We start from the raw sequence: 24,298 nt of genomic DNA on the forward strand, positions 1-24,298 counted from the left end.
GATGTTTAAATATTCCGATTCTTCGGTTTTTCGAGTTTTCAACTTTTCGGCTTTGCGATTTATCGATCTTCCAATTTTTCGATGTTTCGAGTTTTTAATTTTTCGATTTCCCAATTTTTCACAATTCAGTTTTGGGATTTTTTAATTTCTCAATTTTTCAGTTTTCGATTCTTCAATTTTTCGATTTCTCGATTTTTCAGTTTTTAGATTGCTAAATTTGTCTTCCATTTTTCAATTTTTCGGTTAATCAATTTTTCGATATTTGAGTTTTGGGATTTTTCAACATTTCGACTCTTAAATTTTTCAATTTCCCGATTTTTCGTTTTCAGTTCTTCGATTTTTCAATTTTTCGAATTTTTAAAATATAGTTTTCAATTTTGGGATATTTCAATTTCTCGATTTTTCGCCTTTTCGACTTTTTAATTTTTGGTACTTCGGTTTTTCAATTTTTCGATGTTTAAAATTTTTGATTTTTCAATTTTTCACTTTATCGAGATTTTGATGTTTCGATTTTTCGGCTGTTCAATGTGCCAATTTTTCGATTTTTCATTTTTTTTTGGATTTATATTTTTTTTAATTTTAAAGGGCAGTATACGATAAGGTTCCAAATTCGGCCTGGCATTAATTACGGTTATATCTACACCTAATGAAGCAAATTGGCTCCGATGATTAATTTAAACCAAAACATCTAAAATAAACTCAAATTCTACGATTTACATCAACAAAAAAGAAAAATATATCAAAAATTCATTGAAGTCTGTACCGGTTTCGTGAAACTCCAGCATTTAAATACTTGCATTTTCACAACATTTTCAAACATGGGACTGACTATGCTAAGATCATTTAGGACAACACATGACAAAAAATTAATAATCTAAAACCTCCCGTTTTGGAGATCCAGAAGGCGGGAACTCTGGAATAAGTCTTTCTGAAAGAAGTGACTGCATATTCGCAGCATGATTTATATTTGCACACATGTTGCTGAGACAAGTTGGAATAACACATGAAAAAATTGAGGATTAGCCCTCTCTTGTTTTTAGAGATCCAGAGGGTGGTAAATCTGGAATTTGTCTTCAGGTAAGGAATGACTGCATACTCGCAGCATCATAGATGTGTGCACACAAGTTGCTGAAACAATTTAGAATAATATATGAAAAAATTGAGGATTACCCCTCTCTTGTTTTATAGATCCAGAGGGTGGTAAACCTGGAATTCGTCTTTCTTTAAGAATGACTGCATACTCGTAGCAACGTAGAACTTTGCACACACGTTGTTGAGACAATTTGGAATAATATATTAAAAAATTGAGGATTAGCCCTTTCTTGTTTTGGAGATCCAGAGGATTGTATATCTGTAATTTGTTTTCTCGTAAGGAATGACTGCACAATTGTAGCATCATAGAATTTTGCACACACGTTGCTGAGACAATTTAGAATAACATATGAAAAAATTGAGGATTAGCCCTCTCTTGTTTTGGAGATCCAGAGCATTGTATATCTGGAGTTAGTCTCCTTGTAAGGCACGACTGCATAATCGTAGCATCATAGAATTTTGCACACATGCTGAAGGGACAATTTAGAATAACATATGAAAAAATTGAGGATTAGCCCTCTTTTGTTTTGGAGATCCGGAGGGTGGTAAATCAGCAATTAGTCTCATTTTACGAATGACTGCATACTCGCAGCATCGTAGAACTTTGCACACACGTTGTTGAGACAATTTAGAATAACATATTAAAAAATTGAGGATTAGCCCTTTCTTGTTTTGGAGATCCAGAGGGTGGTAAATCTGGAATTTGTCTTCTTGTAAAGAATGACTGCATTATTGTAGCATCATAGAATTTTGCACACACGTTGCTGAGACAATTTAGAATAACATATTGAAAAATTGAGAATTAGCCCTCTCTTATTTTGGAGATCCAGAGGGTGGTATATCTGGAATCAGTCTCTTTTTAAGAATGACTGCATACTCCCAGCATCGTAAAACTTTGTACACACGTTGCTGACATAACTTAGAATAACATATTAAAAAATTGAGGATTAGCCCTCTCTTGTTTTGGAGATCCAGAGCATTGTATAACTGGAGTTAGTCTTCTTGTAAGGCACGACTGCATAATCGTAGCATCATAGAATTTTGCACACATGCTCACGGGACAATTTAGAATTACATATGAAAAAATTGAGGATTAGCCCTCTCTTGTTTTGGAGATCCAGAGGGTGGTAAATCTGGAATTAGTCTCATTTTACGAATGACTGCATACTCGCAGCATCGTAAAACTTTGTACACACGTTGCTGAGACAAATTAGAATAACATATTAAAAAATTGAGGATTAGCCCTTTCTTGTTTTGGAGATCCAGAGGGTGATAAATCTGGAATTTGTCTTCTTGTATAGAATGACTGCATTATTGTAGCATCATAGAATTTTGCACACACGTTGCTGAGACAATTTAGAATAGCATATTGAAAAATTGAGAATTAGCCCTCTTTTGTTTTGGAGATCCAGAGGGTGGTATATCTGGAATCAGTGTCTTTTTAAGAATGACTGCATACTCCCAGCATCGTAAAACTTTGTACACACGTTGCTGACATAATTTAGAATAACATATTAAAAAATTGAGGATTAGCCCTCTCTTGTTTTGGAGATCCAGAGCATTGGATATCTGGAGTTTGTCTTCTTGTAAGGCACGACTGCGTAATCGTAGCATCATAGAATTTTGCACACATGCTCACGGGACAATTAAGAATAACATATGAAAAAATTGAGGATTAGCCCTCTCTTGTTTTGGAGATCCAGAGGGTGGTAAATCTGGAATTAGTCTCATTTTACGAATGACTGCATACTCGCAGCATCGTAAAACTTTGCACACACGTTGCTGAGACAAATTAGAATAACATATTAAAAAATTGAGGATTAGCCCTTTCTTGTTTTGGAGATCCAGAGGATTCTTTGTCTGGAATTTGTGTTCTTGTAAGGAATGACTGCATACTCACAGCATCATAGATGTTTGCACACATGTTGCTGAGACAATTTAGAATAACATATTGAAAAATTGAGGATTAGCCCTTTCTTGTTTTGGAGATCCAGAGGATTGTATATCTGGAATTTGTCTTCTTGTAAGGAATGACTGCATACTCGCAGAATCATAGATGTTTGCACACATGTTGCTGAGACAATTTAGAATAACATATGAAAAAATTGAGAATTAGCCCTCTCTTATTTTGGAGATCCAGAGGGTGGTAAATCTGGAATTCGTCTCTTTTTATGAATGACTGCATACTCGCAGCACCGTAAAACTTTGTACACACGTTGCTGAGACAATTTAGAATAACATATTAAAAAATTGAGGATTAGCCCTCTCTTGTTTTGCAGATCCAAAGCATAGTATATCTGGAGTTAGTCTTCTTGTAAGGCACGACTGCATAATCGTTGCATCATAAAATTTTGCACACATGCTGAAGGGACAATTTAGAATAACATATGAAAAAATTGAGGATTAGCCCTCTCTTGTTTTGGAGATCCAGAGGGTGGTAAATCTGGAATTAGTCTCATTTTACGAATGACTGCATACTCGCAGCATCGTAAAACTTTGTACACACGTTGCTGAGACAAATTAGAATAACATATTAAAAAATTGAGGATGAGCCCTCTCTTGTTTTGGAGATCCAGAGGGTGGTAAATCTTGAATTAGTCTCATTTTACGAATGACTGCATACTCGCAGCATCGTAGAACTTTGCACACACGTTGTTGAGACAATTTAGAATAACACCTTAAAAAATTGAGGATTAGCCCTTTCTTGTTTTGGAGATCCAGAGGGTGATAAATCTGGAATTTGTCTTCATGTAAAGAATGACTGCATTATTGTAGCATCATAGAATTTTGCACACACGTTGCTGAGACAATTTAGAATAACACATTGAAAAATTGAGAATTAGCCCTCTTTTCTTTTGGAGATCCAGAGGGTGGTATATCTGGAATCAGTCTCTTTTTAAGAATGACTGCATACTCGCAGCATCGTAAAACTTTGTACACACGTTGCTGACATAATTTAGAATAACATATTAAAAAATTGAGGATTAGCCCTCTCTTGTTTTGGAGATCCAGAGGATTGTATGTCTGGAATTTGAGTTCTTGTAAGGAATGACTGCATACTAGCAGCATCATAGATGTTTGCACACATGTTGCTGAGACAATTTAAAATAACATATGAAAAAATTGAGGATTAGCCCTCTCTTGTTTTAGAGATCAAGAGGGTGGTAAATCTGGAATTGGCCTCTCCTTAAGAATGACTGCATACTCGCAGCATCGTAAAACTTTGCACACACGTTGTTGAGACAATTTAGAATAACATATTAAAAAATTGAGGATTAGCCCTTTCTTCTTTTGGAGATCCAGAGGATTGTATATCTGGAGTTATCTTCTTGTAAGGCACGACTGCATAATCGTAGCATCATAGAATTTTGCACACATGCTGATGGGACAATTTAGAATAACATATGAAAAAATTGAGGATTAGCCCTCTCTTGTTTTGGAGACCCAGAGGGTGGTAAATCTGGAATTAGTCTCATTTTACGAATGACTGCATACTCGCAGCATCGTAGAGTTTTGCACACACTTTGTTGAGACAATTTCGAATAACATATTAAAAAATTGAGGATTAGCCCTCTCTTGTTTTGGAGACCCAGAGGGTGGTAAATCTGGAATTAGTCTCATTTTACGAATGACTGCATACTCGCAGCATCGTAGAGTTCTGCACACACTTTGTTGAGACAATTTCGAATAACATATTAAAAAATTGAGGATTAGCCCTTTCTTGTTTTGGAGATCCAGAGGGTGGTAAATCTGGAATTTGTCTTCTTGTAAAGAATGACTGCATTATTGTAGCATCATAGAATTTTGCACACACGTTGCTGAGACAATTTAGAATAACATATTGAAAAATTGAGAATTAGCCCTCTTTTGTTTTGGAGATCCAGAGGGTGGTATATCTGGAATCAGTCTCTTTTTAAGAATGACTGCATACTCGCAGTATCGTAAAACTTTGTACACACGTTGCTGACATAATTTAGAATAACATATTAAAAAATTGAGGATTAGCCCTCTCTTGTTTTGGAGATCCAGAGGGTGGTAAATCTGGAATTAGTCTCATTTTACGAATGACTGCATACTCGCAGCATCGTAGAACTTTGCACACACGTTGTTGAGACAATTTAGAATAACATATTAAAAAATTGAGGATTAGCCCTTTCTTGTTTTGGAGATCCAGAGGATTGTATGTCTGGAATTTGAGTTCTTGTAAGGAATGACTGCATACTAGCAGCATCATAGATGTTTGCACACATGTTGCTGAGACAATTTAGAATAACATATGAAAAAATTGAGGATTAGCCCTCTCTTGTTTTAGAGATCCAGAGGGTGGTAAATCTGGAATTGGCCTCTCCTTAAGAATGACTGCATTCTCGCAGCATCGTAAAACTTTGCACACACGTTGTTGAGACAATTTAGAATAACATATTAAAAAATTGAGGATTAGCCCTTTCTTGTTTTGGAGATCCAGAGGATTGTATATCTGGAGTTATCTTCTTGTAAGGCACGACTGCATAATCGTAGCATCATAGAATTTTACACACATGCTGATGGGACAATTTAGAATAACATATGAAAAAATTGAGGATTAGCCCTCTCTTGTTTTGGAGATCCAGAGGGTGGTAAATCTGGAATTAGTCTCATTTTACGAATGACTGCATACTCGCAGCATCGTAGAGTTCTGCACACACTTTGTTGAGACAATTTCGAATAACATATTAAAAAATTGAGGATTAGCCCTTTCTTGTTTTGGAGATCCAGAGGGTGGTAAATCTGGAATTTGTCTTCTTGTAAAGAATGACTGCATTATTGTAGCATCATAGAATTTTGCACACACGTTGCTGAGACAATTTGGAATAACATATTGAAAAATTGAGAATTAGCCCTCTCTTGTTTTGGAGATCCAGAGGGTGGTATATCTGGAATCAGTCTCTTTTTAAGAATGACTGCATACTCGCAGCATCGTAAAACTTTGCACACACGTTGTTGAGACAATTTAGAATAACATATTAAAAAATTGAGGATTAGCCCTTTCTTGTTTTGGAGATCCAGAGGATTGTATATCTGGAGTTATCTTCTTGTAAGGCACGACTGCATAATCGTAGCATCATAGAATTTTGCACACATGCTGATGGGACAATTTAGAATAACATATGAAAAAATTGAGGATTAGCCCTCTCTTGTTTTGGAGATCCAGAGGGTGGTAAATCTGGAATTAGTCTCATTTTACGAATGACTGCATACTCGCAGCATCGTAGAGTTTTGCACACACGTTGTTGAGACAATTTCGAATAACATATGAAAAAATTGAGGATTAGCCCTTTCTTGTTTTGGAGATCCAGAGGGTGGTAAATCTGGAATTTGTCTTCTTGTAAAGAATGACTGCATTATTGTAGCATCATAGAATTTTGCACACACGTTGCTGAGACAATTTGGAATAACATATTGAAAAATTGAGAATTAGCCCTCTCTTGTTTTGGAGATCCAGAGGGTGGTATATCTGGAATCAGTCTCTTTTTAAGAATGACTGCATACTCGCAGCATCGTAAAACTTTGTACGCACGTTGCTGACATAATTTAGAATAACATATTAAAAAATTGAGGATTTGGCCTCTCTTGTTTTGGAGATCCAGAGCATTGTATATCTGGAGTTAGTCTTCTTGTAAGGCACGACTGCATAATCGTAGCATCATAGAATTTTGCACATATGCTCACGGGACAATTTAGAATAACATATGAAAAAATTGAGGATTAGCCCTGTCTTGTTTTAGAGATCCAGAGGATGGTAAATCTGGAATTAGTCTCTCTTTAAGATTGACTGCATACTCGCAGCATCGTAGAACTTTGCACACACGTTGTTGTGACAATTTAGAATAACATATTAAAAAATTGAGGATTAGCCCTCTCTTGTTTTGGAGATCCAGAGCATTGTACATCTGGAGTTAGTCTTCTTGTAAGGCACGACTGCATAATGGTAGCATCATAGAATTTTGCACACACGTTGCTGAGACAATTTAGAATAACATATGAAAAAATTGAGGATTAGCTCTCTCTTCTTTTGAAGATCCAGAGGATTGTATATATGCAATTAATCTTCTTGTGCGGATTGACTGATGATCGTAGCATCATAGAATTTTGCACACACGCTGCTGAGGCTATTTGGAATAATATATTAAGAAATTGAGGGTTAACCCTCTCTTGTCTTAGAGATCTAGAGGATGGTAAATCTGGAATTGGTCGCTCTTTAAAATTGATTGCATACCGGCAGCATCATAAAACTTTGCACACACGTTTTTGAGACAATTTAGAATAATATATTAAAAGATTGAGGATTAGCCCTCTCTTAGTTTGGAGATCTTGAGGATTGTATATATGGAATTAATCATCTTGTACGGAATGACTGCGTAATCGTAGCATCTTAGAACTTTGCACACACGTTGTTGACATAGTTTACAATAACATATTGAAAAACTGAGAATTAGCGCTCTCATTTAGATATCCCGAGGGTGGTAATTCTGAATTTGTTTCTCAGAACACGATATTGCATACTCGTAGCCTCAAGAAATTTTACAAAAGTGCTTCGGAAGCAATTCAAGACGAACTATTCAAAAATTGAGATTTCGCTCTCCTTTGTTTTGGAATTAAAGAGAGTGGAATAACAGAAATTAGTCGTCCTGAAATTAACGACGGCATCATCGCAGCATCAGTGAACTTTTCACAAATGTTTCTAAAGTAATTCAGGACAAAATATTGAAAAATTGTGAATTCGCCTTCTCTTGTTTTGCATATAATGGAGATGGTAATACCGAATTAGTCTTTCAGAATACAATAACTGCATACTCGCAGCATCATGAAAGTTTGCACAAGCGTTCTTTGGGTAATTCAAGACAAAATATTAAAAAATTGGGAATTCGCTATCTTTTGCTTTGAAGTTAAAGAGAGTGGAATATCAGAAATTAGTCGTCCTGAAATTAACGACTGCATAATCGCAGCATCATGAAACTTTGCATAAATGTTCCCGATGCAATTCGGAACAAAATCCTGAAAAATTGAAAATTCGCTTTCTCTTGTTTTGGAGATCCAAGTGGTGGTAATTCCGAATTAGTCTCTCAGAAAACAATTACTGCATACTCGCAGCATCATGAAACTTTGCACAGGTGTTGTCGAGGCAATTCAAGACGAAATACTAAAAAATTGAGAATTCGCCTTCTTGTGCTTTGAAGAAAGTGAGTAGTCCGGTCAAAATCGACATAAAAATAGTGATCAAATAACAAAAACTCCGACATAGCTGAATTTTGGTAGAGACCTTGGGTACTCTAGTAGAAATAAAGTCTCAAAAGTCCCCATAGATCCCATGTGTGCTAAAAGTTATTCAAGGTCAAAAATAAAATTTTTGGTTTTGTGGATTTTTCTCGAAAACGGTAAACTTTATCAAAAATATAGTTCATACAAAAATTATAGAGCATTATCTACAAAAATGGTCCTTATACTTTTTTCCCTATAAATCACCATTCCTAAGATATCGCTGTTCTAAAAGTTGAAGGAGTTACATTCTACATGATATGCACACATTTCCACACCACCTGTGGGTTAGTGTACTTGCCGCGGTTTTTTTAATGTGGTTTCCCCAGTAGGCCTACGATCTCTTATGACGGAGTTTCATGGGAAAATACTGTATTTACTGCATGATGATTATTGATTTTGATATTGATATAGTTGATTGATTTATTAAACTATAGTTCTAATTTCTGTTTCTATTTTAATCTGATTCATGCTCTTCAAATTCGACATCAACAGTCATATCTTCTTCAGTTTCTTCCTCTTCTTCCTCTTTTTCTTGCTGGATGTCCATAAATTGTTCAACTGAAGATGAATCAGCTGTCTTCATCGTTATCACATGAATCTTCGTCTGTTGGATTCTGTTGGACATTCGAGCAAGAGTGGCCTTGGCAATTAGTGCACGGTGGTGAACACAACAACCCTACTCTTCTACAGCCACATCTAGTACAGCAACCTTTTTTGCAATTGCAAAAAATAATGTTTAGGAGTTTTTTCGGAGTACCTATAGCTTGAATCCAAAGTATTATCTGTTAGTTTCCAACCCCAGTCTTCGAGGTTCATTTGTTAGCCTAGCCATGTCTGAACTTGATAGTATACTCGATACAAGTGTTGATGAGCAGAAGCCGATGTCGGAGGAAGACACGATAGTTGTACTTGTTTCTTATTTCGTGTTTTTTTTACAAAAGTTAAATTGCTATACGTGTCGATGCAATTAATTTTTTTGGAGCTTCATAAACAGCAAGGAGAAAGCGACTTCCTGTTGTGATCATCGTTTGAGGAGACGAGTCAATTTCTTCAAATACTTTAGCGCAATCAAGTTCTTTTTTTCAAATAATTTCAGTACTGATGTTTAACCCCTTCTGAACATTGCTGATGTAGTATCGCAACCGGTTATTGCATGTAACAATAAAACATGGTTTTAGCATTTTGGATAAGCAGATAAACTTCTTGAAGAATATATTTCTGTTCGCTGTTGAGCCTTTCCAGGTTTTAAAAAGTAAATAATTTTATCAATCTATGGTAGAAGGGACTGGCTAAGGGACTGATTTTCTTTTGAGTGTATATTCTCAGAATTAGTTAGTAGTTATTTATTATATTGTTCGTAGTTATTTTACACATGTAAGAGACACGAATGGCATTTTTAGTTATATTAAGAGTCTGACTATGTATATACGTGGAATTTGTGTGCATATCATGTAGAATGTAACTCCTTCAGCTTTTATAACGGCGATATCTTGGGAATGGTGATTCTTAAGAAAAAAGGACCATTTTTGTAGACAATTTTATGGTCTACAATTTTTGTCTGTACTATCTTTTTGATAAAACTTACTGTTTTCGAGAAAAATCCAAAAAAACAAAAATTTTGACTTTTGACCTTGAATAACATTTTTAGCACACGTGGGATCTATGGGGACTTTTGCCCCTTTATTTCTACTGGTGAACCTAAGGTTTCTACCAAAATTCAGCTCTGTCGGTGTTTTTGTTATTTGAAATGTCTATTATGACCGGACTAAAGTGGAATAACAGAAATTGCATCATAAAAATTTTCACAAATGTTCTGGAGGCAATTCAGGACAAAATGAAGAGACTAATTCCAAATTACCACTTTCTAGATCTCCAAAACAGGAGAGGGTTTATGCCCTCTTTTTTAATATTATGTTCTGTACTGTCTTATAAGGAACATTTGTCTAAAGTTTTATTATATTATCACACTGCGATGATGCAGTCGTTACTTTCATGACGCCTGATTTGAGATATAACACTTTCTGGATTTCCAACAAGAAAGGAAAAACTCTCATTTTTTAGATTTTTTATCCTTAATTGCCTCGACAATATTTATATAAAGTTTTATAATATTCCGCTAATGCACTCGTTACTATCAGGACGACTAACTTCTGATACGAGTATATCACAAAAGAGGGCGAATTTTCAATTTTTTTATAATTTCTGCTTAATTGTTTCATGATGCTGCGAATGTGCACTCATTATTTTCTAAGACCCTAATTCAAAATTACCACTCTCTGGATCCCCAAAACAAGAGAGGGCGAAGTCCAAGTTTTTTAATAGTTTGTTCTGCATTGCCGCGGGAATATTTCTGTGAAGTTTTATCGCTCTGCGATTTTGCAGTTTTTACTTTCCGGACGGTTAATTTTTGATAAACCACTATCTGAATCTCAAATAGAAGAGAAGGAGAATTCTCAATTTTTTCGAATTTTGTTCTAAATTGCATGAGAAAGATTTGTGTAATATTTTATGATGCTACAATTATCCAGACCTTACTTTCAGGTTAGCTAATTTTTGATATAGGTACCGCTCTCTGGATCTCCAAAGTGAGTCCTCAATTTTGTAAGAAGCTAATAAGTTGTTCTTAGTTATTTTGGCAACGTTTTTGCAAAGTTGCAAAATTTCGTTTTTAAAATTATCCCTTTCTCAATCTAGTGAACAACTAGAAAAAATGTGTATAACTTATGTTTTAGAATTATTTTAGACATTCAACTAATCTACTTAGGAACTCGAACGATAAAATATAGTCGACGCACACTGAAAAAAACTACTTGGTAGTTCATTTTCGTATATACCCACAATGTAATTATAGATTTTGAACATGGATTTTAGTAATTTATTTTAGTAGACATTATGTCACTTAACATTCTGACATATCAAATCACGTTGAGTTTAACGTTGTTAAGATTGTTTTCAAGAACACAAAAGAAAAGATATTACGTACAAGCTCACTCACTGCTCAATCCTAACTGACGGTGATGATCGGCAATAATTACACAGTCGAACAATTTTAGAAAAAAATCTTGTTACAAACATTCTGAAAATGTATTCTGAAAGGTTATTTTGTGGAGAATAACTATCTAATAAGACATTATGCCTACGTCGTCAAAAACTTTTTTGTTCATAGACAGTTCCAGTTAAAGGTGTACTATTGCGTAATGGGAATAAATATGTAGTATTGCCGACTGCATACTCCATACAAACTGCAGAAACATATGAGAATATTTAACACTTGTTAAACTGTATTAACGACAAAAAGTTTGAGTGCAATTTGATAGACGATTTAAAAATTGTAGCTTTAGTAACTGGCTTCCTATCTGGATATACCAAGCATATGTGCTTTTTATGCAAGTGAAATACAGGAGAGAAAGCATTTCAACATCTGAAAACAATATTTCCTGAGCTTTCTGCTGCTAACATAAACCTAGGTAAAAACTAAAATATTGCAGTGAATTTCAGTTTTCATATTATGTACGTTTTCTATATTTAGGAATTTTCATTGGACCTGAAATTCGAATGAAGTATCAAATGTTCTACGCCTATTTGAATGATACAGAAAAAATTGGAATCAATTAGCTTAGTGATCAGTGAATCTTTAGGAAACAAATGTTCCACAAATTATGTCTCATTTAAATTTCTTTGCTGATAATTTTTCATCGAGAAATCAAGAAAGTCGAAGAAAGATTTAAGAGAAAGACCCAAGTATCCATTCTTTCCGAATACATGAGGCTTTGATAAAGAGTTAGATCCTTCTACATATTCTAGGCAGGTTAAATGTTCGTAGACGTAATTACATATCTGCCGACAGAAATCTGTGGAACATTTTTTTAGTGCTTCTTGCGCGTTTTTCTATGTAAAATTAGAATTTACTTCATTTTTACTAATGGTTCACCGGACGACAATAAAAATTTGAATAATTTTTTTTTGACGACATGGGTATATTATCTCTTTTAAGAGTTTTTCAGCACAAAATTACCTTTCCGACCATGTTTAGAAGATATATGTAACAAAAACACTGTTCTACTATGTTATCATTAATCCAAACTGTTGGCGGGAAAATATATCTTATCTGTGACTAATAACCTAAAAAAGGTGAAATTACTAGTATTCCATTACAATATAGAAGTATTTTTTTTCTTGGTTTTTTCATTGTGGGTTGACTTTATCAGGACTTATTTTTTGACGTACGTTTAGTTATTGAAAAAAACATTTGGTATTGAGTAGTCTAGCGTCACGAACAGAAAATGCTGGACCGGTCAACGCCATTCCATTGTCACAAAGTGTAAAACACCTTTAAGTATTGTAACTTTTTTTTGCATTTTTGTCACGGCGAGTATACTGGCACTGGATGCGACAAGATAATTCTTTTAAACTTCAAATGTTGAAGTGGCAATAAGGCATAGACTACATCAAAATTTTCAAAATGACAAAAAAATATTTTTATACTCACTTTTTCCCATTATTTCACTAATTTTTTAACAATATCATTGTAAAAATATCATATGATCAACCGAGTGATTAAATGGTGTCTTAGGTACTTCATAATTATCTTAAGTCACAGTGTCGGTTAAGAAGATTTTTATTGTTTTGATTTTTTGCGTGACTTGATAATTTAGATACATATTTGGCATCAAAAAAAAAAGCTATTTTAAAATTGTAACATAGTTGTTTGTCATATACTTCTTTATAAATATGTACTTAATTACTTTATTATAATAGATATAAAGTCTACTACATTTATGATTATCGCGAAGAATATCGCGACAGTCATTTTTGTGAGAAAGAGCAAGTGTTTATGTTACGTTGCCGTGACAATGTTCATGACCAAACAACGATTATTAAAAAAAGAAAAATAACTCGTAAGTATTTTCAAAGATTTTTTATCAACACTGTACAATTTATACTTTAAACTGTCTTAGAGCCGGGACTAATTTTAGTACTAAATTGTACGCGAGAAATTAGAACCAGTTCTAAATTCTTGTATACAAGCGATTTAGTACGAAAATTGGTTCCATGTCAAACGGCTCTTAGAGATAAGTCACTCTTGAACAAGCTGAACTCAACTCTTGTAGCCATTCCAGATAGTACCTATACACAAAAAGGACGGCAGTCAGACAAAGAGGCAAGAGGTTAGTGAATGAAGCTTGGAAGGGTACAGAGGTAGGGGGTACTATCGACGGAGAGGAAACAGAAACAAGGAAGCTGGAAGGGGTGATGAAATGGCAGGGGTGCAACAAGGGATATATACAGGAATAGAGAAGGTTACAAGGGCAGGGGAGGAAATAGAGGCAGGAGAGAATACCTACTTAGATCGGGAGCAAAGTAGAACCGGAGCGACAAATTAAATGAGGGTGTACGCTAGCACATTTAACGTTACTGTATACCACCATTTTTAAAGAAGATTTTTAATTCTGCTTTTTCTGTGTGTGTTTAATTTGTGTTGTGTTATTTTGCATTATTAAATAAGTAGGTACATTGAAATCAAACTAATTTTTTATTATTGTATTTAATTAACTCGGAATTACCTATTTTAACGACACTGAACCATGAGAATAGTCGTTTTTCTCGGGTAAATCTTTAATAGGGGAGAAAAACACGATATGAATACATCTGTGGGATTATGGCAATACGGAACACATCTATTTCAAAAATATAACTATCTTTCTGGAAACATTAATTGTAAAACTAACTATTAATAGAAAATAATTATGTATTTGACGTAAAGAAAAATTGAAGTATTTTATCTACCGTTGTTAAAGTGTTATTTTATGTACTCTTGCAGTTTTGAATAGAATAAAGCACTCTTTAACGTTTGCTATAGAAAAAAACCTTCTTAGGCTTAATTCTTGTTTTAGAGAGTGTAGATTTGAACTATTTAAATGTGTAAAAGAATGCAAAATTTTTACATCACAGAAAAGGAATGAAATATTATGTTTTGTAAAAAAAGCATAATTATTATGTCATTTCATTATTTATAATGAAATACAAACACTGGTTTTTTGTATGGAAAGATTGTGTCGAAGATGGCAAATATATATGTATGTATATATCTTATTATTATGTACCATACTTTAAATAAAACACGATCAAAAACAGGCATGGACTTTTGACTGTTTGTCTGTAATCCTTGCATTTGCAATTCAAGCATTTAAATTGATGGTAATGTGTTGAATATTCTACTAAAAACAAATCTTCAAAAATCCTGGCTATCTTTGATTGTTTTATTGCTCTCTTGGTACTTTAAAATGTTAGTTAATCAGTACCACGATAAAGTAAATTCTTACAAATAAAAGTCATATGGTGGGTATAAAATATTGGATTTTTGCTACTGACTGTAGGTTTTAATACTGGAGTAAAAAATATATTTCAAGATTGTGGCGTTGCATGATCCGGCTCGAAGGACCAAAATGTAGCATCGCGCTGTGATGCGACTCAAAAGAACAAAATGTTGCGCCGTGATTCGACTCCTAGGACCAAATGTAGCTTCACGCCATCGTAATCGTAAATAAAAGAGTGGATTTTCTTATCATAATCACTACATTAATAATAAGTATGTAAACACAAGTCACAAATATATATTTGAATCGTCGCGCCCATATCGCTGTCGCGTACGGTACCCTTTCCAATCATGCCTGTCCTGTATACTGGAGATAGCGCCCTCCATCCAGTAGGTGGTCGGGTGGGGTGAGTACCTTGAGCGTAAAGTCCCTATATATATATATATATATGTTAACACATACAAGAAATAAATGAATCTTTGTCAGAATAAACCATATTCAAAACAAATGAGCTTGGTTGAAGTAAAAAAGCAACAGTGTTAAAACTTTACCAGAAGATGTTAATGAAAAAGTGTCAATAACGGCAATCAAGGGGGGCAACTCAGGTTTGTATTGTTTCTTGTTGTTTTAACACCACTTACTAGGCATATCAGTAATAATAAGATCTTTAAATTCTTGTATTTTCAAGCAGGCTAAAAACTGTTAAAAAGCCTGAAGGAATTCTTCTGGGGTCTATACATTTATTAAATTAACTTTCAATATTATCTTTTTGGGGTTCACGAATGAATTTAATCCTCAAATTAAGACCCAAATATCGAGTACAGCTTATCGCACCGCACTTTTTTTCATTTCATCACCATTACATGCAGATATTTTAACATTGCAGAATATTATGCTATTTTCTTGTGAATTAAAATCACGAGACAGTCTGTACATGCTCTATTTTCTAATTTAAATAACCCTTCCCAACTCCTAGTATCTATTCTAAAAATTTGTTGTTTTTTTTCCTGGGCCGAAAACTAGGCCTTATCGTATAGGGTCCTTTTCCGATTTTTCAATTTTTAATTTTTCGATTTTATGCTATTTCGATGTTTCAATTTTTCGATTTTTCGTCTTTTTTTGACTTTTCGATTTACCAATCTTTCAATTTTTCGATTTGATAATTTTTCAAAATTCAGTTTTGGGATTTTTTAATTTCTCAATTTTTCAATTTTTCGATTCTTCAATTTTTTGATTTTTCACTTTTTCGACTTTTAAATTTTAAAATGTTTTAATTTTTCGATTCTCCAATTTTTCAATTTCTGGATTTATCGAGATTTGGATAATTTAGGGCTAGTTTATACAATATTTTAACTGAGATTAAGTGGATCGCGCATTTAACAAGGCCATTAGCGACGTCTGATTGGCGTAGATTCGGTCACATGGTACTTTAACGCGGTGTTAAAAATTAAATCGCAATTAAATATTTAATTGAGGTTCTGTAAACTGGGTTAATTGTTTTATGCACTATTTTTATTTTAATAAAAAAAGCCGACCGATCGGCTGTTTAGCCGACCAGTCGCTGACTGCCAGCCGACGATGAAAAACGGCCGAATAGTCGGCTAATCCGACCGGTCGGCCAGTAGTCGGTACATCCCTAATTAAATATATATAATTAGCAATTTTATTAAGTGAATCTCGTTCCTAATCAGGTGTTATCTCCACTATCAGGATGTACGAATGCATCTGATTTATCTTATCTCTCTGTTACAATAGGAGTTAAAATGGTGTCGTTATGACTTCTTAAGTTTTTTTTCGTGTCGGCCTCATAACAAAAAAACACTCGTCTATATCAATTCTTTCGGTTTTTGAACGGAAATGCAGATAACGTTAAGTTGAAATACTTGTATTGATAATAATTATGGTCATCAAATTCCGAAAGCACAGTCGAGTGAGTACCGTGATTATCAATTTTTGCACAATCCGTGTCAGTACTTTTTGAAGTAACCATGAAAAGTGTGCGTCTTGTGAAAATCTTGTGCGGTAAGTGTTTTATAGAAGTGTTAGTACCAAACCAAGGAATGATATTTCAGCTTTAGTTCTTCATGTGGAACTTTCGATGGAAGTGTCCGTACTAAATGCTAGAGCTGGTGAAGGCACGATATTCGAAGGATCAGATTGTTATATGATAGTACTTTACCATTTAGATAGATCCATAGATGATCCTTCTCATTATCAATTTTTCAGGAAGCAGTACCCGTTGATGTAAACAATTCCCTTTGTATTTTTTCCGTAAGCAATAATGAAGGACACTTAGATACTATCACTTTTACAATAGAAGGAAATTCTGTAAGTATGTACTATAAGAGAGAGTGACCACTAGCAGTCAGTTTTAGAACGAAGCTGACATCTTCGAATTTCAATATAAAGAACCACCTTCTGAAACCGATGTAATTAAAATTATATACTTGGTACTGAAAGAGGACCAAGTTCTAGACTACGACACTACGAATTCATACAAGTTCGATGTAGAAGTCGAAGTAATTTGATCATCGTCACTCTTCACTAGTACTAAACAAAAAATTTCAGGGTTCTGTCGACAAAGTACCAATCACCGTCAAGGTATACAAAGCGCCTGAATTTACCAGCATTCCAGCCTTCGTAGATACAGACGAAGAAAAAGCAATTGTAGTACTTTATTTTTAACACCACCATAGACTGACTTTTCGTTCCAGAGTTTCAAAATTGCGACCGAAGTGGGCAGTGGATATCCCAACGACGATGTGGATGTCGTCATTGAAAGTATCGTCTCTCCAACCATAAACCACATAAACAATAACACCTTAAGAGTTACTCTTCCACCAATCGACAGAGAAGTACAAGACAATTTCTATATGGACGTAATAGCGTCATACCGAGGTTCGATGTACGGAGAAACTAGAAGACAAGTACCTGTAATGATTTATGACGTTGATGACAATATCCCAGAAATCAAGTACGACCATGAAGACACTCTGGACTTTACCATATCCCAAAATGGATCCAGTGTGCTTGTTACCGATTTTAGCGTTTCAGACCCAGATGAGGTAAACTAAGATTGCTTGGTATTAAATATAATAGCTAGATTAACAGGATCGAAATGCCGCCTACACGCTTACTTTGATTGTTCCTGCTAATGTCCAACCCGGTTTTGAGTTATCGTCTTTAGATGGATCTGGAGACACGAGTTTTAATATCACTTTAAACCCGCAAAAACTGGATTATAGCAAGTCGGTGTGGGGGCGTTTTCAACTACAGGTATATTTTTAGAACAAGGTGTCCCAAAATGCAAAACCGGTTTCAGGTACACGTGGAGGGAATCTTGAACGCGACTCAAACAAATAATTTGTTCATAGTTATATCTTTAAACGAAGCAGATGATTCTGGAAGCGGGTGTATGCGTACTACTGAAGTTACACTATTTTTGCTACTGATCCAGTGTTGGTGGTACTTTATGTAGTTTTGGGTGTCAAATTTTATTACAATAAAATCAATAACACATTCAATTTTAGTTTTTTTTATTAATAAAATGTACTAATCCGAATGGTTTTTGATTTGATGTTATTGAGCCTCAATTTTTACTTTTCGTGTTTAAGCTAAGAATAATAAATGTTATTTAAATGTCAAAAATTAACATAGGTTTATGAATCTGTATTGAATTTCTATCCTAGATATCGAGTTTTGGCAAAAAAATCAAAATTGTGCAACGATTTTTCGACTTCTGGAATTTTCAACTTCAAATTTCTCAGTTTTTCAGTTTTGGGATTTTTCATTTATTTGATTATCAATTACTCGACTTTTTTTTATATTCAATTCTTCAATTTGACAATTTTTCAATGTGTGATGTCGTTAAATTTCCTATTTCTCAAGTTTTGACTTTTCGACTTTTAGGTTTTCCGATTTTTTTATTTTCTCATATTTCAATCAATGTTTAGAGATTTCAATTTCGGGATTTTTCAATTTCTCGATTTTTAATTTTTTCAATTTTCCGATTTTTCACGTTTTTGATTTTTCAATTTTTCGATTCTGAAAATCTTTCAATTTTTGGATTGCTAAAGTTTTCTTCGATATTTCAGTTTTTCGATTTATCAATTTTTCGATATATGAGTTTTGGGATTTTTCAATATTTTCAACTCTATTTTTATATTTCTCGCTTGTTTCGATTTTCAGTTCATCGATTTTTCTGTTTTTCAATTTTTCGACTTTTTAATTTTTCCATCCATTCAAAATTTTCGATATTTCGACTTTTCAATTTTTGATATCCTAATTTTTCGAGATTTCAGTTTTGGAATTTTCCAATTTCTCGATTCTTCACTTTTTCGATTCTTCGTTTTTCTCTTTTTTTTGAATTTTTCAATTTTTTACTTTTTTTAATGTTTCGATTTCCCTATTTTTTAATTTTTAATACTTATTTAACAAAAAAATTATTTTTTTTATTTTTAACATTTTTTGAGATACGATTTTTCAAATTTTCGACTTTTCAAGTTTTTAGCATATCAATTTTGTGAATTTTTCAATTTCTGACTTTTTCAATTTTTCGATTTCTATATTTTTCCATTTTCAGTTCTTCGATTTTCCTATTCTCCAGTTTTTCGATTTTTCAATTTTTCGATATTTGAGTTTTGAAATTTTTCAACATTTTCACTCTTAAATTTTTCAATTTTCGACTTCTCGATTTGTTTTCGATTCTCCAATTTTTCGATTTTTCAATTTTTTGACGTCTGTAAATTTCCGATTTCACGATTTTTTTGACTTTTCGACGCTTAGATATTTCGATTTTTTTATTTTCCCATATCTCGACTTTTCGGTGTTTCGACCTCACAATTTTTCGAGATTGCAATTTCGGGATTTTTCAATTTGTCGATTTTTCAGTTTTTCGAGTTTATAGAATTTTTATATTTTTAATTTTTCAATGTTTGATTTTTAAAATTTTTCGATTTTTCGAATTCTAGATTTTTCAGTTTTTAGATTGCTAAATTTTTCTTCGATTTTTCAATTTATCAATTTCCGATATTTGAGTTCTGGGATTTTTCAACATTTCGACTCTTCAATTTTTCAATTTCCCGATTTTTCGATTTTCTGTTCGATTTTTCTATTTTTCAATTTTTCGAACTTTTAAAATTTTGAGTTTTCAATTTTTGGATGTTTCGATTCCTCGATTTTTCGCTTTCACGACTTCTTGATTTTAGATATTTCGGTTTTTCAATTTTTAAAATTTTTGATTTTTCAATTTTTCAGTTTATCGAGATTTTGATCGATTGAAAAATTGGCACATTGAATAACAACAACACAAATCGATAAATTTGTGTTGTTGTTATTCAATGTGCCAATTTTTCAGTTTTTTTTTTCAATTTTTCAGTTTTTTTTCAATTTATCGATTTTTTTTTAACCTTAAATTTTCCAATTTTTCTAATTTTAATTTTTTGGTTTTTCAATTTTTCGATATTTTGATGTTTCAATTTTTAGATGTTTAAATATTCCGATTCTTCGGTTTTTCGAGTTTTCATCTTTTCGGCTTTGCGATTTTTCGATCTTCCAATTTTTCGATGTTTCGAGTTTTTAATTTTTCGATTTTCCAATTTTTCACAATTCAGTTTTGGGATTTTTTAATTTCTCAATTTTTCAGTTTTCGATTCTTCAATTTTTCGATTTCTCGATTTTTCAGTTTTTAGATTGCTAAATTTGTCTTCCATTTTTCAATTTTTCGGTTAATCAATTTTTCGATATTTGAGTTTTGGGATTTTTCAACATTTCGACTCTTAAATTTTTCAATTTCCCGATTTTTCGTTTTCAGTTCTTCGATTTTTCAATTTTTCGAATTTTTAAAATATAGTTTTTGATGTTTCGATTTTTCGGCTATTCAATGTGCCAATTTTTCGATTTTTCATTTTTTTTTTTGATTTATATTTTTTTAATTTTAAATTTTCCGATTTTTCAATTTTTAATTTTTCGATTTTATGCTATTTCGATGTTTCAATTTTTCGATTTTTCGTCTTTTTTGGGCTTTTCGATTTATCAATCTTTCAATTTTTCGATTTGATAATTTTTCAAAATTCAGTTTTTGGATTTTTTAATTTCTCAATTTTTCAATTTTTCGATTCTTCAATTTTTTGATTGTTCACTTTTTCGATTTTTAAATTTTAAATTTTTTTAATTTTTCGTTTCTCGAATTTTTCAATTTCTGGATTTATCGAGATTTGGATTTTTGGATGGTGACAAATAAATTATCTATACTAGAGATGTACCGACTGTAGGTCTGGCCGACTAACCGACTAGCCGATTGTTCGGCCAGTAAAAACCGACTAGTCGGCCGACTGTTCGGCTTTGCTAAAACCGGTTTATAAATGCGACAGTGTGTTTTTTTTTCTATTTCTCTGACTACCTTAAAAATTGTTTTATTTTAATGAAAGTTCCTTTGTTTTTCACAAAAAGTGTTAAATTAGTTTGGATAAATTTAACATTTATTTGTTTTGTGTAGTAACTCAGTACAAAAATAAAGAATATATAATTAGCAATTTTATTAAGTTCTTAATCAGGTGTTATCTCCACTATCAGGATGTGCGAATGCACTTATAATACCAGATTTATCTTATCTCTCTGTTACAATAGGAGTTAAAATGGTGTCGTTATGACTTCTTAAGTTTTTTTTCGTGTCGGCCTCATAACAAAAAAAGCACTCGTTTTTATCAATTCTTTCGAAGGGTATTACGGTTTTTGAACGGAAATGCAATGCAGATAACGTTAAGCTGAAATATTTGTATTGATAATAAATATGGTCATCAAATTCTGAAAGCGCAGTCGAGTGAGTACCGTGATTACCAATTTTTGCACAATCCGTGTCAGTACTTTTTGAAGTAACCATGAAAAGTGTGCATCTTGTGAAAATCTTGTGCGGTAAGTGTTTTATAGAAGTGTTAGTACCAAACCAAGGAATGATATTTCAGCTTTAGTTCTTCATGTGGAACTTTCGATGGAAGTGTCCGTACTAAATGCTAGAGCTGGTGAAGGCACGATATTCGAAGGACCAGATTGTTATATGATAGTACTTTACCATTTAGATAGATCCATAGATGATCCTTCTCATTATCAATTTTTCAGGAAGGAGTAGCCATTAATGTAAACAATTCGATTTGTATTTTCTCCGTAAGCAATAATCAAGGACACTTAGGTTCTATCAATTTTACAATAAAAGGAAATTCTGTAAGTACGTACTATAAGATAGAGTGACCACTAGCAGTCAGTTTTAGAACGAATCTGACATCTTCGAATTTCAATATAAAGAACCACCGTCTGAAACCGATTTAGCTAAAATTATATACTTGGTACTGAAAGAGGGCCATGTTCTAGACTACGATACCACGAATTCATACAAGTTCGATGTAGAAGTCAAAGTAATTTGATCATCGTCACTCTCCACTAGTACTAAACAAAAAATTTCAGGGTGCTGTCCTCAAAGTACCAGTAACCGTCAAGGTATACAAAGCGCCCAAATTTACCAGCATTCCAGCCTTCGTAGATACATACGAAGAACAAGCAATTGTAGTACTTTATTTTTAACACCACCATAGACTGACTTTTCGTTCCAGAGTTTCAAAATTGCGACCGAACTGGGCAGTGGATATCCCAAAGACGACGATGTGGCTGTCGTCATTGTAAGTACCGTCTCTCCAACCATAAACCGGATAAACAGAAACACCCTAAACGTCACTCTTCCACCAATCGACAGAGAAACACAAGACAATTTCTATATGGACGTAATAGCGTCATACCGAGGTTCGATGTACGGAGAAACTAGAAGACAAGTTCCTGTAATGATTTATGACATCGATGACAATATTCCAAAAATCAAGTACGACCATGAAGACACTCTGGACTTTTCCATATCCCAAAATGGTTCCAGTGTGCTGGTTACAGATTTTAGCGTTTCAGACCCAGATGAGGTAAACTAAGAACACATAGTATTAAATATAATAGCTAGATTAACAGGGTGTAAATGCCGCCTACAAGCTTACTTTGATTGTTCCTGCCAATGTCCAACCCGGTTTTGAGTTATCGTCTTTAAGTGGATCTGGAGATACGAGTTTTAATATCACTTTAAACCCGCAAAAACTGGATTATAGCAAGTCGGTGTGGGGGCGTTTTCAACTCCAGGTATATTTTTAGAACAAGGTGTCCCAAAATGCAAAACCGGTTTCAGGTACACGTGGAGGGAATCTTGAACGCAACTCAAAGAAATAATTTGTTCATAATTATATCTTTAAACGAAGAAACTGATTCTGGAAGCGGGTGTGTGCGTACTAGTGAAGTTACACTATTTTTGCTACTGATCCAGTGTTGGTGGTACTTTATGTAGTTTAGGCTGTCAGATTTTATTACATTCCATTAAAGTCGATACAACAATCCCCAGCCCGTCCTTCCAACAACAAACCACAAGAACCACCTACATCCGAGCACACCCGTGCATACTTCGAAAGGTCAAATAGTGGGGGTACCATAATGGTACTACCTGTTACCTGCCTTATCCTAAGGTTAAATTCCTCGGCGGAATGCCGCGAATCAACAAAAAATCCCCAAACCACGCTGACTCACCTGCAGTACCGTTCCCCTTCCAGTACGACCGTCAATCGAACTTCCCGTAATCCCAACGAGGCATCAGCTGGTCACTGAACACGTGCTCCTTATCATCACTGACAAACCACAAGCACAACACTTGATCTCAATTAGAGCGAATTAATCGAACAACACACAGACACGCAGAATTAAGGTACGTTCACACATGACCGCAAGGAGCCGGCTCGTAACTGTGCATTCGGTGAAGGTTGTGCGGTTGGTAGACGGTGACTGAAGAAACGGAAAGCAGAACAAGGGGGGATTGGTGTTGTGGTGTTGAATAATTGTCAAGGTTAGAGAAGAGAGGAGGTGAGGCAATGCGCTTAAAATAAATGGTTGGATTGGAGGTTGGGCGGTTTTGTGGTGCCAGCGATTATTTTTATTGTGGATTATTTTAATTCGGGTTCTGTTTACGGGAAGCTGTTTGAGTGTGGTCAGTGTGTAGGTTCGGGTTAATTTAATGCTTGGTTTTATTTTCGGTATTAAATTTGTTAAAAAATTCGTTTTTATTAATCTTTCTGTATTTATTATTTTTTATATATGTATATTGGTATTTTAAAAATGACGACAAAAAATCCATTTTTAACATTTTTTACCATAACTGTCACTTTTTATGATATACATATGTATTTCATTTTGGCAGTTTTTGGAAATTTTGAAATTATTTTAAGTCAGTGGCGCCAACTAGGAATGAAGTTCTATTTTGAGTGAAAGTGAAAAATTGTTCAAAAAATGTTTCAACTGTGCCATTTCGAAAATTTTCTACAAATAACAAACCGGAAGTTAAGTTACTTTTTATCAAAAGACAAAAACAACAAGCGAAAAATTGATTTCTAAATGCTTTGGCGGTAGATTTTTAAGTAACGAATTTCCCAAAAAAAAAAAACAAAAAAAATCAAAATTGAAAACATTTTTATAATCAAGTAGAAGAGAGATCATATAAAGAATTTTCCGCGAATTTT

At 33.7% G+C, this 24,298-nt stretch overlaps 3 protein-coding genes across 4 annotated transcripts in view; 2 read left to right on the plus strand and 1 right to left on the minus strand.

Annotated features, from left to right (window-relative positions):
- Positions 1 to 23,625, minus strand: part of LOC135142880 (cadherin-87A) — a 280,747-nt gene extending 257,122 nt beyond the window's left edge. For both annotated transcript variants that reach the window (XM_064074670.1, XM_064074668.1), the window contains exon 1: positions 23,316 to 23,625. The gene's annotated coding sequence lies outside the window, so the exon portion shown is untranslated. The remainder of the gene's footprint in view (positions 1 to 23,315) is intronic.
- Positions 16,306 to 18,232, plus strand: LOC135142836 (protocadherin gamma-C4-like). Its single transcript, XM_064074612.1, has 8 exons — positions 16,306 to 16,730; positions 16,781 to 16,878; positions 16,935 to 17,036; positions 17,084 to 17,227; positions 17,277 to 17,375; positions 17,423 to 17,773; positions 17,820 to 17,984; positions 18,031 to 18,232. Exons 1-8 carry the CDS (start codon positions 16,697 to 16,699, stop codon positions 18,184 to 18,186), a joined length of 1,149 nt encoding a protein of 382 aa, XP_063930682.1. The 5' UTR covers positions 16,306 to 16,696; the 3' UTR covers positions 18,187 to 18,232.
- LOC135142887 (protocadherin-1-like) lies at positions 21,308 to 23,273 on the plus strand. The gene is made up of 8 exons (XM_064074687.1): positions 21,308 to 21,620; positions 21,671 to 21,768; positions 21,825 to 21,926; positions 21,974 to 22,117; positions 22,167 to 22,265; positions 22,313 to 22,666; positions 22,713 to 22,877; positions 22,924 to 23,273. Exons 1-8 carry the CDS (start codon positions 21,587 to 21,589, stop codon positions 23,077 to 23,079), a joined length of 1,152 nt encoding a protein of 383 aa, XP_063930757.1. The 5' UTR covers positions 21,308 to 21,586; the 3' UTR covers positions 23,080 to 23,273.
- Positions 23,626 to 24,298: the final 673 nt, after the last annotated feature.

The sequence above is a fragment of the Zophobas morio genome, unplaced genomic scaffold (genome assembly GCF_036711695.1).
Source record: "Zophobas morio isolate AGI-343-1 ecotype UQ-CSIRO unplaced genomic scaffold, CSIRO_AGI_Zmor_V1 ptg000054l, whole genome shotgun sequence".
In the NCBI taxonomy this organism is placed as follows: domain Eukaryota; kingdom Metazoa; phylum Arthropoda; class Insecta; order Coleoptera; family Tenebrionidae; genus Zophobas; species Zophobas morio.